At 34.2% G+C, this 15,982-nt stretch overlaps 1 protein-coding gene across 4 annotated transcripts in view; it reads right to left on the bottom strand.

Annotated features, from left to right (window-relative positions):
- EPHA7 (EPH receptor A7) overlaps positions 1-15,982 on the bottom strand; it is a 169,023-nt gene that overhangs the window by 107,583 nt on the left and 45,458 nt on the right. For all 4 annotated transcript variants that reach the window (XM_046677608.1, XM_046677609.1, XM_046677610.1 and 1 more), the window contains exons 4-5: positions 1,276-1,431; positions 83-418 (exon numbers count right to left, since the gene is read on the bottom strand). In XM_046677608.1, the coding sequence (XP_046533564.1) occupies positions 83-418; positions 1,276-1,431 (492 nt within the window). The remainder of the gene's footprint in view (positions 1-82; positions 419-1,275; positions 1,432-15,982) is intronic.

The following is a 15,982-nucleotide window of genomic DNA, read 5'->3' as shown; positions in this document are numbered from 1 at the left end:
CAAGTTCACTAAATATTCAAGCGAGACAACTCACTTATGTGGTCACATTATTCATTTAGTGAAGACAAACACAAAAACATACCTGCTTGACCAGTGGTGATACTGACAGCTGCAAAGAGCCTCTGGGATCGGCTTAGGTCAGAAACTCCATTTACAGCTTCAACTTCGAAAGTGTAATTAGCATGGGCCAGCAGGTCCATGACAGTGACATAGTTATCCTCTAATCCAGTCTGCTGGGGCATATATCCAATGTTACTCCCACAGGGAACACATTCGCCCTGCTCCCAGCTGCACCGCTTACACAATATTCTGTAGGTCACGTCGTTTCTTCCCCCGTTGTCTGCAGGAGGACTCCACTCCAAACTCACTGTGGTTTGGTTGATGTTGAAAATGAGGTTCTGTGGTGCAGATGGAGGCCCTTTGGAAACCAAAAATAAATAAGCAAATAAACAAAAACGGAGAAAACAAACAAAAAATGAACGAAAGGATTTGCGTGGGCATTAAGCTAGTGGCTCAATTACCATACAGAAAACTAGCTGAAATGCTTTCTTTCACATAAACGTTTCATTACCTTTCCTAGAGAAGCCATATAAAAGCCTCCTTGAATTCACTTGGCAAGAGGCTTTATTTATTTTCCATTTAATATGTCAAAATGAAAACAGGATAACAACTGTCTTTGTACTTTTGCCACAGTCTTTAGCTATTTTTCTTCCAAGCAATTAAAAAAGAACAGTTAATGCACCTAAAAAAACAGTTGTGCAGTTGTTTAAAAATAGTTTCCCTTTTAACCATACAAGGGAGAATACATCTATTCATTCTCAACGTGGGAGAATGATTTACAGCCGTGTCTGGGACTGGCTTTGGATTTCGGTCTCTCAAACATTCATTAACTGAAGCACCAAGATGTGAGATTTGCTCTATTTAGTGATGGAATTTTAATTCAGAAACCATTACTTTTTAGTCACATTTCATATCCATGTATGGCTCACATAACTTTTACATTTTATTTAGGATTCCTATTAGATACATGTGAAAAATATTCTTAAAATGCACCCTGATTTTGCAGACATTGAGAATTACACTGAAGATGATGTAAGATGTACCTATTTTATATTATTGTTCAGCCATAATTATCGGCTCATGGAAAATTTTAAAATATTTAATAATAATTAAGAACGTATTCACAAAATCGATGCCTATCTCAACGATGTCCTAATAGAACAGATGAGTAGAAAGGATCTGAAAGTCCCTCTTTCTTTACTATTATGAACTTACTTGTACACGCAACATACGGAGGATCGGACGGAGCCCTGTAATACCCATCTTCACATTCACACCTTGAGGAGCCTTCTTTATCAGAAAAACTGTGAGTAGGACAACGAGAGCACTGAAGATCTTGAGAGGAAGATTTGTAGAACCCACGGCCACAGGCTGGGTATGCAAAAAAAGTGAAAACAGGAACATGAGAGCAAATAGACCATTTTTAAATTTTAGTAGTATTTAGCAGAGAATACAATATCTTTGATTTGTGAAAAATGAGCTTTTTACAATAAAATTTTGTTTTGGTGTATATCAATAACCCAATTTCATAATACTGCATTTTAAAACCAAATAATAAAAACCAAGTGACAGCAAACTTGCACCTGTACTTGGCATCAGTCCAAAGTCTAGAGCTCAAAACTGAGCACAAGCATAATTAATCTAGACAAAATCTTAGGATATTTGATTCAGAGTAACTTTGATTTCAATATAATTAACTTGTTTTTTGATCTGCATTAACACACTTCAAAGGTATGTTTTTGTAATCTAATATAGCTGTAAATTAACTTTTTATGTGTCAATTTGGTTCATATTGAAAAATATTAAAATAATTTTAATTACCTGACTAGAAATAATGACGTAAAAAATTTCATCTGCAAGTGATAGAAATGTATTCCCCCCAAGTTTTCAGGAAACTTCAAGATATAATTTCAACCAATTTAAGTTATAAGGCAGGCTGCTTTCCACTAGGGGAACTTCTTTTGTTACTGAAAATAATGAAATCCTATGAAAAGGAGAAATTTATTCCACCAGAAATAAGGAGAAAGCCATCAATTGTAAATAGATGACAACTGTTTCTTCTCTGCTGGGAGAGGTTAAGGGCACAGTCACGTAACACAGCAACTACCTCAGCAATGAACACTGTACAGAGAATGGTTCCATCATCTCCTAGTGAAGATGCTCTGACTCACCCAGATCCTATTTGTTATTAAAACAGTCAAGTGACCTCGAACCATTTACTATCACTGGACATTTTATATATTTATCTTCAATTAAAATTTACCAAATTAAATTTTCATTATTTCAACAACTTTTTATTAATTGATGGTATTATATATCGAATATGTTAAATGAATTCGATTTACCCTTCACATTTATTAAATGACTATCTAAGTTTTACTGACCTTCAAATTTAATAGAAATTAATATCATATGTATAAAGAAACATTAGTGAATATTGAACATAAATTCACTGATAACTTTTAATTTATTATATTCAGGCTTATTTAATGTTCTTAACTTGGGCATTATTCAGGAACTTCATCACATTTTCACTCTTGGGAGGGGGGGAACAATCCTTTCTAATGAGGATGGTATATTCTCCAGAAAAAAGCTGAGTCTTCTCTACTTTTGTTCGCATGCTGAATATTTAATGCACAATTTGGTATAGCTGAGATTTTGAAATTACATTTTGAGCTTCAAGAAAATAAGGCTGTTTTACACAAACAAGATAGGTCTTTTGCATGACTTAGAAACTTAAAGATATGTTATATTGCAAGAGATAGATAAATGATAGATATTTAAACAGAACTACAACCATCTCTTTGAAAATATCTGATCCACTACTGCCCTCAGAAGCCAGGCTGCCTTTAGTTGGCTTCCCCAATTCATACAAGAGGAAAGCACTCACAATCGTATCAAGCAAAGAAGCTTAATGCCTCTTCTCATGTTCTCAGTAACAATTACTATAAATCCAAGGCACAGGGCGAGTAATGAGATTGATTACAAAATAATATAACAAAAATATAACACCTTAAAATGTTTCTAAAGATATGATCTTGCCACATAAAAGAATATTTAACTGGTAAGATAAGGGATTTAGCATGGATTTCTCAGGTGGAAATTCCTTTCTTTGAGTATTCACTGTATCTTGCTCAATGTATTATCTGTAATTCAACGATCAGATAAAGGATCCATAAAACAGAGAAGGCAATGTTGGACTCAGAACTTGCAGCTAGATAACATTAAGGCCCAGAGAAGTAAAAAGAAAAAAAAAAAATTAAAAAAGAAGAGAAAGAGACAGAGAGATGGAGAGAAGAGTTGTCTGCTGACAGCCTTTGAAGACATTATGTGTGTATTTACTTCTCACAAGGAGAGGACTTTAGGGAGCAGGGAGATGGGGAACATAATGACAATACGATTGAACATGTACTAAGTAAGGCTTCCAGGATTTGTAGGCAGCAAACAACTTAGGAGAATCCATCAGAATTCTCATTCTCCCATTGCAAATAAAAGCGTCTAACTAAAGGCTTAGTCCTCTTTTTTTCACAAACAAGGAGGTGCATTTCTTGCTCAACTTACATGATTTGTAGAATATATATGGTACCTAATGTAGAGAAATTTAAAAATCTTATCACTCAACTTTCAAATTACATTAAATTCTGTTACCACTTTAACAGATGGGAAAACAGATTTGAAGCAAAAGTAACCTGAGTTCTTCAAATAATTCTGTTTGTCTAGGTTAAAACTGGATTTAGAACACAGGACTACTGATACTCAACCATATGCTATTCCACCAGTCTTGACTGCTGAATGAGCCACAGTTTGGCACTTATTCCATGGGTCTCAAGAGCTTGAGAAACCCTAAAAATTAATTTTCAACGAGTCCCTACTGTCTTCTATTATACACTTTTACTAATTTAAAGCTATTACTTTAATTTAGAAAACTATGAAATAATACCCTAGCACACTACAGGAGAGATATTAAATAGGTATTCTTAATTTTACTATCAATTTTGGCACTGAAGATGCCTGCAAAATTATGGAGTACACGTATGGCTATCACTAAATAGATAATGACAGAGGCAATACCAGACATATGTGGTCATAAAAGTCTTAACATTTTTTCTTTGAAGTAATATTCTGTCTCAGTTCAGTTAATATTGAAAATAATAAGTGGTAACAGGGCAGTTTTCACTTAACCTCTGAGGAGACTAGTAATTTAGAGTTATTAAAAATAAGTAGAAAATCTTTGGAGCTATGATGTTGAGTAAAGCCAAATGAACTGGTGGTTACCAGAGCGAGGGAGGGTTTGGGGGGCAGGTGAAATAGGTAAAGGGGATTAAGAGGTGCAAACTTCCAGTTAGAAGAAGGTAGTCAAAAATACTGTAATAACTTTGTATGGTGACGGACGGTAACTAGACTTACCGTGTGATCATTTCATAATACAGATAAATATTGCATCACTATGATGTACACCTGAAACTAATAGGATATTGTACACCAATTATATTTCAACTTAAAAACAAGACTAAAGCTAAAAACATGCAAAGACATAAGCTGTACTTCTTAGGATAATAGTGAGCAATTGGGTGGTAAGATTTTGGGAAGCAAGTAACAGATGCTCTTAAAATTAAAATTTTAGATGAGACAGCTACATGAAATAGCTAGAGTAAAATCCTCCATGAGATAAACTGGGGTGAAGTGGCACATCTGAGAGTCAACCACATAAGGAAGAATCAGATGAGCTCTCCAACTGCTCCGAAAAAGACTACATGGAAATGAAGGCAATTTCTCTTCTCTATAAATGCAGCTGGTTTTCCAAAAAGCACTAGTAAAAAAGTCTTTGGAGGTAAATGCCTTCTGAAACCTCAAAGATAAATTCCCTTTATACCTAACTATGAAGTATACAAGAATAACTTTCTAGGAAGGGTGAAATAGCAGTTTTGAAACTTTTCTTCCTGTGCTTTATTTTTACATTTGTTCAATAGCATTTGAACGCAAAGCAAACTTTAATGAATAGAGCATGTGTACTATGGGAAAGTTAGTTATGACAAGAAACATACCATGTTAATTTCCTGCCTTTTTGATGTTTTTGCTTTTTTAACTAAACATTTGCTTGAAGGTAATGTTTCACTGTATTGATGAAGATTGGGAATACGTATAAAATTTGTTTTCACTATTTAATTACTTTTGTAAAAATAATCTTTCCCATATTATTTTAGTAATAGTATTTTTCAATGTTACCACAAACGCCTGGGATTGATTCTTTAGACTGTTTTTTTCAGTCCTTAGGGCCTTAATGAATGAAATAACATAAGTCCATTATCCTAGAGCCAAGAACCATAATCTTGTCAGATTTCATACACTAAGCAAGTTTTTGCTTAGTCTTAATGTTTCTTTTAAATGGAAAACTACCAAAGAAAAAGGGAATCTAGGAAGTTCATGAAACTTCTGTTTACTAGATAGGAACAACATTATCCACTGCAATCTATCCATTAAGTTATATTACAATATATTATATTACAAAATCTACTATATTATCTCCTGCCATGCAATTAATGTAAATTATATGTAATTCCAACTATTTTTAAATAAGAATATTGTCCCAATGTAACTAAAGTGTTTCAAATAATATTTGGGATTTAAATTCTTTTAAAAAGAACACAAAAGCAATAGGGTTTCCCATTTATAAACAAATTACTTAAGAGTAATAACATTGCAACAAAATACCAAACACAAAGATACTTAAACACATGAGAGTTAACACTAAAGCCTTGTGTTCTAATTCTCAATTAAACTCTCCTAACAATCATATATCCCACAGATGTCTTCCAAGAATGTCAAGTGTTTAAGCAACGGGGTGTCAAGCCTTTGCGTATATACTTGCTTGAGGCAGTCTGTGAACTATCAGAGTAACGGTCTTCCAACTTTGTGTTCACAATGAACAACCTTAAAGGCCATCCTACAAGCTTCAAACAAACTTCTCCTCCTCTTGAAGCTAAGCAATTAGTTGAAATGGAGTACATCTCTTCCTTCTGAAAGAGGGTGCAGACATTCAGATTTGCACTTGTTCTTCAGGGTTCTCAGGGTAAGCCTGGGGAAAATCCTATCTGGCTAAATTTCTAAGGATCCTTTCCCACAAACTGGGTATCCCAGAAAATCCACATACTTCTGGAGTTCTTCCACTGCCAAGGAAGATATCCTAGTCCTTAATGGGCTTCCTGTTTTGAAAATGTTAAGCTACAATTTATGTCCCAGACATACCCGACACCATCCTGGACATGAAGACACTGAGAATCCGTATCTTACTCAGCTGTCCTCGTGCCTGCACATTAGGGATGCTTTGAAAAGATACTAATGCCTTTTCTCTATCAAAATAATTGAATCATTATTAGGGCCTGGGCATTTCTATATTTTAAAAGTTTTCCAGGTGTTTAGAATCCTTCATCCTGAAGGTTCTAGGTCTTTTCTCAGACTGTCAAAAGTCTCTAAAGAATGCATGATAATAAAATATTACCACCATAAACGTGATGAGAGAGGTAAAATGAGATATTAGTGAGAAATCTAATAAATTAACATTTTAAGAAGAAAATGAAAAAATTAAAATTTATTAAAAATCCAATCAAACAATAGACAAAGAATCTGAATATATATTTCTCCAGGGAAGATATACAAATGACCAATGAACACAAAAACATTCCCAAGATCATTACCCATCAGGGAAATGCAAATCAAAACCACAAGGAAATACCACTTATACCCAGTAGGATGGCTATAATCAAAAGACAGAGAAAAAAAGTGTTGGTAGAATACGGAGGAACTAGATTCCTCATACACTGATGTTGGGAATGTAAAATAATGCAGCTACTTTTAAAAAAACTGGCAGTTTCTCAAAAGGTTAAGCATAGTTACCATGTTACCCCAGGTATATTTTTGTTGTTGTTAATGCCATCGAGTTAATTCCGATTCCTAGCGACCCTGTGTACAGCAAAGCAGGACCCTGCCCAGTCTTTTTGCTCCATCTTCTGACCTTCCGGCACTACATCAGACAGTGCTGCTATTCATAGGGTTTTCATGGCCAATTCTTTCAAAAGTGGGTGGCCAGGGCCGTCTTCCTTGTCTGTCTTACTCTGGCAGCTTCTGCAAAACCTTTCCACCATGGGGGACCCTGCTGGTATTTGAAATACGGGTGGCAGAGCTTTCAGCATCACAGTAACATGCAGCCACCAGTCCAACAATGGACAGACAGGTGATGTGGGTCCCTGACCGGGAAACGGACCCACACCTCGGTGGTGAGTGTGTGGAATCAACCACTAAACCACCAGGGCTGGAAGATATACCTAGGTATACACCCAATAAATGTGAAAATATATATCCACACAAAAACTTGTACAAAAATGTTCATAGCAGAAACAATCCAAATTCCATCAACTAATGAATGAATAAACACAATGGAATATTATTCAGCAATCAAAAGGAGTTAAATACTGACACTTGCTACAATATGGATGAATCTTGAAAATATTATGCTGTGTGAAATATCTAGTCACAAAAGATAACATAGTGTATAATTCCATTCGTATGACATATTTCAGAATAGGCAAATCTATAGAGATACAAAGTAGATCAGTGGTTGCCTAGGGGCTGGGGCAGTGAGGAGAAATGGCAAATGACTGTTCCTGGATACAGGGGTTCTTTTTGGGATGATGAAAATGTTCTAAACTCATCTGTACTGATGGTTGTATAACTCTATGACTACACTCTAAAACCACTGAATTGTTCACTTTAATGGGTAAATAATATGGTTTGTGAATTATATCTCAGTAAAGCTGTTATATATAATAAAATTCACTAATAATGCAACTTCGAATCGAACATTTAAGCAAACATTAAGAAAAAATACCAAATTTTATCTGCTGATAAGGTATTAGTTTGCTTTTCTAAAACACATACTCTATATTCATTTATTTTTATCAAGCTGTATTTAGATGTAATAAATTAACTGACATAAAAATCTATATCTCTTTTTTATCCATTTGTTAATTTTAGAGTTTCACAAATAATTTATCTTTTACCCGAGGAATAGCAATTTTATCTGAGTACTTTTATAACTTCAAGGAAATAGATTCTTCTTAATACCAAGCTTATGTTTAGGGAAGATTTTTGATACATTATCTACAAATTGAGTTTTGAGTGAACATCTGAATAGATATTAAACATTCTTATTTTTACCCACATCACTTTGCCAGAAACAAACAGGCTGGTTTCCTCCCCGCCCCCCCAAGCGCTCCCCCATGAGCTAATTGAATACAACTAGACTCAGCTTCCTCAGGTCTTATTCCGTTTCCAGACCTGTGATTTTAAGCACAATTGCACTTTTTCTGAAGGAATTATGTGTATGTGTCTGTGTGTAAAATATGAGGCTTTGCAGATGTTTCCGGCCACAGTTATGCAGCTGCAAAGAGTTTATTAATTATGAACTATAAGTGAATTGTTCTGTAATTGAAACTTTCTGGGCTTTAATATTATTGCAGAATCTACATACATACATAGTTAGGGACTCTAATGAATGCTGTTATTTATTGCAGATGGACATGTTACTTAACTCAGGCAAAGCTGGTCTGTTTCCATAGGAGTTTGCAAATATTTGTGTCATATTAACGTCTATGCTTCCATAATGCAAAGAGGAAAGCACAGCTTGTAGAAATAGTACTCCCACTGCTCAGAGTGCTGACCTCATCTGGGATGGGCAGTTCCAGAATCTGTGTTTTAATCCTATTGACAGTGCCTCAGTGGGAATAATTACAAAAGTCTGCCTGAAAGCCAGACCTCCTGTCAATGATATGCTGTGATTTTTCACGTTGAGAATGAACAGCGGGCAGGGAGGATAAAAACAACATGATGTGACGAGCATATTACAGCTTGTGAGGCACCATCTATACTACCCCACAACTAACTATTAAGAGTTTAGAAACGAAATGATGCAGAACACAAAGTTTATGATAACAGGTGCTCCAGTGCTGAAAATAATTTGGGGATTTTTTAAACTAAAAGTAAAGATTAACTTCAGGGAGCTATAAATATATGTGTTATTTATTTGTGTTACTTGAGTACTTACGGTTTTATTGGTACAATATAGTGAAAAGAAAGATGTAAAATAAGGAGCTTAAAAAGTTTTATTGTTAAGATTTAGACTGTAAAATGGGAGCATGGGAGAGAGAAGTTCTAAATAGAACAAAGCATTATGTTAACATAATTTTATCTCCTTTATTAAGTTATCAGTTTGGAATATGCTAAGAATTTTGCTGAGGTCTGACATTAAAATACTATTTTACTAGAATATCACCATAATTCTGATGTCATTATCAAAATGATTTAAAAAAAATTAAAAAAATGGTATGTCAGAATATTCAAAATCTCTTTTGTCTTCTTATTCCACTTTAGAAATATTAGGTTATGTTAAACAGGTCATGTGACACAGCGAAAGAGAACTCAATTTTAACTCAAAAGATCTGTGTTCAAATCCATTGCACCACTTACTGGAATGTAATTTGGACAAAGCCACTTCACATTCCTGGCCTTCAATAGCCTTTTTTCCTTGTTATTAGTTATTAAGTACCATAGACACACTAGTTATTTCTGTATATTTCTATCTGCAAAAGGTTGTCTTAATAACACAGTAATCAGTTATGTAGCTGTTAAACTCCCATACAACTGTTTTCACTGAAATGCTATCTTTAAAAACATGTACATTTCTACCACCACCACCACACCCCCAAAACCACACATACAAACTCACACCCACTTAGTCTTTCAGAGGTGCCTCAGCAAGAATGTGAAAGAAAGTTCTCAAAGTGCCATCCTGCCTCTGCACGCCCTCCCTGACAGGCGGCGGCAAGCACGGTGGCAGGGATCCCTCTGCCTAGCGAGTCACCTCCAGCTCTCACTGTGCATTGTTGGCAACCCCCGGCCGTGTTCCCAGAGACGCGCACATTCATTGTAGGTCATGCACATGCGGATCCAGAAATGGAATTTTTAAGTTACGTAAATTACTTAAAAATCAACTGCCATCAAAGGAAAGATTCGAAATGAAATCAGACCCTTGTGGATCTCACTCAATATTGTCCTCATGGGTGCATTCTGAGAGATCAACCTACAGATAAAAAAAAATGAATTAACTGTGAAATCCCAGGATTTAGAAACCCCACTAGAAAAGAATTAAGTAGGGTAATCTTAACCCTAGTTCAAGTCTATAGCAAAACTGTATAATTATGGGGTTCCCATGGACTAAAAACACTTAAATTAGGGGAAACTAGCTAACCAAACTCAAACAAACATCATAGTACTTACTAAAAAAATGTGGCTTATTTATGAGTATTATTTTTATTTCACTAAAAAGATTTCCTCGAGGGCATGTTATTATGAACAAGAGCCACAACAAGGAGAGATCTCACGCAGCAATAGGTGTTAGGAAGATTTTAGACGGGGGCATGATTTACTACAGCATTTATGCCACTGTCCAGTTTATACTCAAATATTTCTCTTATATTTATTATAATACGATAAGTTTTGTAATTTCACTTTTATTATTCATTCTCATTATGCTAAATTATTCCTCACGGTTTTGAAAATATATTGAGAAAGGTCAGACAAGGTAGGCTCTACATACAAAAAAATACTGTAAAACATATGAGAGAATTCCTCTTTGAACGATCAATATTGTTGTTTTAACATAATCATTTTTTTTTTTTAAAGATTTTATTTTTTCCTTTTTCTCCCCAAAGCCCCCCGGTACATAGTTGTATATTCTTCGTTGTGGGTCCTTCTAGTTGTGGCATGTGGGACGCTGCCTCAGCGTGGTCTGATGAGCAGTGCCATGTCCGCGCCCAGGATTCGAACCAACGAAACACTGGGCCGCCTGCAGCGGAGCGCGCGAACTTAACCACTCGGCCACGGGGCCAGCCCCTTAACATAATCATTTTTAAAATAGCATTTCTGAAAAGACAAAATGCATATTTTGAATGATGGGCATTGTTGATTTTATCACACAAGGTCTCACACTTCAACAACCCCAAAAAGGCAATATTTCTTGTCCTTTACATAAATTATAAATTTGGCTTTCCCTCCGGCATGCAGTAGCTGTGTGACCTTTGTAAATTTGCTTAAGTTCTCTGAGCCCAGTTTTACCATATCTAAAATAGAGAAACCTAATAAGACTGTTGTAAATTAAAGTACATAATTTATGTGAAGAACTTAGCAGAGTGCCTGGCGGAAAAGCAGCACTCAATAGTTAACTATTATGATTATCTCACAATGTCAATTTCCAGGCAAAGTTTTAATCCCACTCTAGTTTCTACTCCTGATAAACACTGAGCCACTTCCCCATTATCAGATGTGTATGCAAACAAGACAAACAAATTAATTATTAGTCAAATATAGCCAAATTACTCATTCATTCCCTGACTCAATAATTATGTTTGCCTACTCTTTGCATTGTGCCAGACAATGGACCAAAGTGATATCTGCTAAAAGACAAACAGAATGATCTCTAAATACTCTATTACCCTTTGACCTAGCATCAGATGGTATGGATAATCAGTTGATTATGTGCTTAGGCTAATTAAATTTCTGATATTTCATAAAAAATTACTTAAATTATAAATGTGTCTGAATTTGTACCTTTCCAATGTGCTTAAATGTGTCCTATTTCAGTGGTGAATACAGACTCTAAAGTCACCTTTCCTGCCAAAGCCGTAGCATTTCATCAACATGAAGTGACAAAACTATTCCATGCAGGTAGACACGGAGGAAGTGTGTGTAGGGACATATTATTGAGCAATTATATTTAAACTGGAGAGCTATTTATGGCAGTTATTGGCTTGTTTTCCAATGAGGCTAACAGTTGATCTAGCAATAACAGAATATTCCATGAGGGCGTGTAACTTCAAGTTTCAAAAACATCAGCTGGACAAGAAATATATATATTTCAACACAACACAAACGTCTGAGATTTCATTATATTTAATAAAGTAAACATTTTTAGTTCAATTCAAATAATTAGACTATTTTGTGAGTGAGTCATCGATAATTGGTTTTTCTCCTACGATAAACTAAAACCTACATTTCTGTAGAAAAAATCTGCAAGATCCATAGCCAAAATGAAAACAATAAATTCCATCTTAATTTCTTAAAATAAACAGCAGTCCTTCTGTTTCAAGCAGTCTAAAACATGGGCTCTTCATCAGTTTTCTGCAATAATTTCAAAAATGATTGAAACAAAATCATCAGTTAAAGCAATCTTTCTAGCTGTTTTGTGAAGACTATTTTTTCCCTTATTTAGCAGTTATAAAATGTGGACCAATACTAAGACTTGTGAAGCAAATAAACCCTAAAGCAGTTTAAGGCAGTTTGAACATGTGGGAAGATAAATAATCATTTCTGTTATGTCAGTGGAAAATTTTCTGAGGATCATAAAGAAATCAGTTTACTCTGAAGCATGACATTTTAAAAAGATGCATCAGGACAATGAGGAGATTCATTCAACCCTTAATTCTTAGAAATAAAAGAAAATAGCGGGCAGAATAAATCCTTACAACAAATGATGTTGAGCTCAGTCCTTTTTTTCAAAAAAAGAGCTAGCTACGCATACACACAACGCAAAAGGACATATACATACATACATATATATGTGTGTATACATATATGTATATATGTGATATGAACAGAATTAAAGAGAAATAATAGTAAGAATTCTCTAACTAGATTCGCACACTTTCTACTCCTTAATAATAGAAAACCAGTTACTTGCTCATTTTTATCTTCATACCAAGCAAATAATCTGACACAGCTCTATCTGTATCCTACGAACTTTGCATCCATAGCATTGTACAAAAAGATACTGTAGGTACTACTAGAATATCTTTACTATGCTTTTTAGTAAAGTCTTTAGGAAAAGTAGCAACGTCAGATATGTAAAGAGACATCTTACCTAGTTTAGTTTCCTTTTTTAAGAATAGCTCATCCTCCATGAATCAGTTGAAAGCTTTACCTTCTCCCTATTTCCTGACCTACTACAACTACTAAGGAGGGCAGTACAAACTGGTCTGCACAATATACACAATTACGGCATTAACACAGCCATAATTATTTCTTCCTGTGTGTCTCCTCCAGCTCGCTGTGAGCTCCTCAAGGCAGGGATTATGATATATGTATCCATGAGCCCCAAAGCCTAGCAAAATGTCTAACACATAGCAGGAAGCTAACTTTATTTATTCAATGAAAGAATCTTTATTCATCCTACAGCATTTTGCATCTGAAAATAACCATCCCACTTACCAAAGGTTAATTCACCGACACCGCTTAGCAAATTTTTCATAGTAATCAGATCAACAGAAATGACATGGCACATTCTTAGTAGAGTGCAGTATAGTCCTGACTACATCTGTTAAGGAAAGACACTTCATGGGCTCTCATTCTTGAGGAGTTCCCTGTTATGCTGTACAGGAAGACAATTGCACAGTCATGTTTAGATTAATACTTTAGATGATGTCTAACGTGATTCTATGAGCATCCTTAACATAATAATATGAATAAGTACATGAATAAGATGCAAAATATTATATAAGAGTATAATTGAGCATTTTCTTTGAGCATGGGAGAGAGAAGTTCTAAGACAGGGAAAAACATTAACTTATAAATTATAAGTCATAACAAAAATTTCAGTGTAGGGCTCTTTTCCAAAGCAAAGAGCTAAAGAATAGTTCCCCCCCACACCCTCTGTATTCTTAAAAAAGACCATTTTCCTTTAAATACATGACCTATCCAAACTCAAACACAAGAATATTCTAGTTTTAGATAATCTAGAATTGCCATATACTAGAAAGTACACAAATACTTTCATTTCTGTTAGTAATTTGGAAATAGACAGGCCACTATTAAAATAAATTCTTATAATTAACATTTCTATTGGAAAACACAGAAATATCACTGATGCTTTACATTATGAAAAATGATTTCAATTTATTGCTTACTGGCTCTTTTTTAAATTTTAAAAACAATTATTGTAGAGTAAATAAAAAAACGAATTTAAACATAACGGGCTATTACGTCCTTTCTTTTCTTTTATTATGAACACAAACACACATATATATACCCACACATCTTTCTGCACATTTGTATTTTCTCATTCAATTTCATACGTCTCTAAGATAGATTAATTCATTTCAGCTATGACCTAATGGGAGGGAGGGGCATGAAAAAACTAACAGTTAAAGCCTATTTATATGTAAATATATTTCACTTTTTTCAAGTAAAAACTTGAACCTAACAGAAAAACTGGATAAAACATAAAGTACCTTAACACTAAGAGTGAGCTCATAAAAAACAATGTCAATCACTACAAAGCATTAAATTCAACACATACACACCCACATATTTCAATCTGACATAACTGAGAAATTTAGAAGTGAAATACTGCTTTCTCACAGTGAAGGATAACAATTTAAATGTGTACATTTCCAAATAAAAAATTTGCTGAAAGTTCTTACAAAGAAAAGAATAAACTAGAATATAATGATTGATTGAATTTCTACATTAATGGTGCCATCACACAACATTACCTACAGATTGCTGATAGTGTATTAAATCTTCCCAATTAATTAGAATCAAATCATCTCAAAATCTACCTAAATAAAGGTTTGGAAATATCAATTTATACTAACCAGAATACAGATAATAAAAAAGGAAAAAAGCCGTTCAAAGATTGCACCCAAGGAAATGGTGAAGATCGTACAGAAGAAAAGCAGATGATAGCCTGCAAAGACATAATGTCTCAGATGGATTCCAGGAGGAATGGGTCAGACGATATTTATAGAATAGACTGTTTTTCAACATTTAAGTTGAATTACCCTTTTGGGTAAATGTTCAACAAAACAGTAATAAGAATAATAGTTGCACATATGTCTAAATAACAGAATGTCTAAAAGTCAAGATGGGATTGACTTAGTCCTATGTAATTTAGGGACAGTCAAACATTGTATAAGAATTTGTGAAATAAACACATTTGTGAGTGGATGTATGCCAATGGAAAAATGAGATCTGATATTTGAAAATTTTCATGTGCTTTTACTTCATTTCACCATAATGAACATAGTACTTATGGTATAACAAGACCAAGGGTGATTTTTACCAAATTCCAACAATTATAAAAGGAGAGAGTCCTAACCTTGTAAGAATAGGACTTCCTTTCGCCATTTTTCAACATGATCACTTGGTAGTTTAAATTAGCAGTCCATTAAGTAAGAGGCTAAAAAGTAAATTTTCTCAAGCTAAGATATTAAAGGAATATGTCTAGCCACAGTGTCAATAAAGGTTTTGAAGTTCTTGGATTGTTTCTAAGAATGAAATCCTTTTCTTATCATACAAATAGTGTTGAGAGCTATAAAATATTTTGCAAAATTAGAAATCGGAGGAAACAATTTTTTATCAAGATAAGGTGCATTGCTCTTTACCTGTTATTTTAATCATATCTCTGCTTTATAAATTTTCCATCTAAGTTACATCCCCCAATGGCACACAGTTTGTGCGAAGTTTTAAATACTTAATTTTCTGTTCATTCATGAAATGTGTTGAATACCCAACTGCAAAATACTATGCTTGTAGCTCTAATAACTTAAGTGCTATTTAACATGGTTAGTTTAATATTCTACTTTTCACAGGAGTGAAGGAGACTCTTTACAAATATATTTCCAAAATTCCAAAATTAATAGTTTAGTAAGTTCATATATTGGCATTGCCTTTATATCTATCTCAAAAGTTCATTAACTTTTTTATTAAATTAATTCTTCCTTTACTCTTTGAAGTAAAGTTATGTTGCAAAAAGAATAAAGAATTCTTAAAATATATTACTCTCTTCTAAATTATAGTGTACAGATTTATGATT

Source organism: Equus quagga, chromosome 11, assembly GCF_021613505.1.
Source record: "Equus quagga isolate Etosha38 chromosome 11, UCLA_HA_Equagga_1.0, whole genome shotgun sequence".
Lineage (NCBI taxonomy): Eukaryota > Metazoa > Chordata > Mammalia > Perissodactyla > Equidae > Equus > Equus quagga.
The sequence above is the reverse complement of the archived record's forward strand: the minus strand, read 5'-3'. Positions and strand labels throughout refer to the sequence as shown.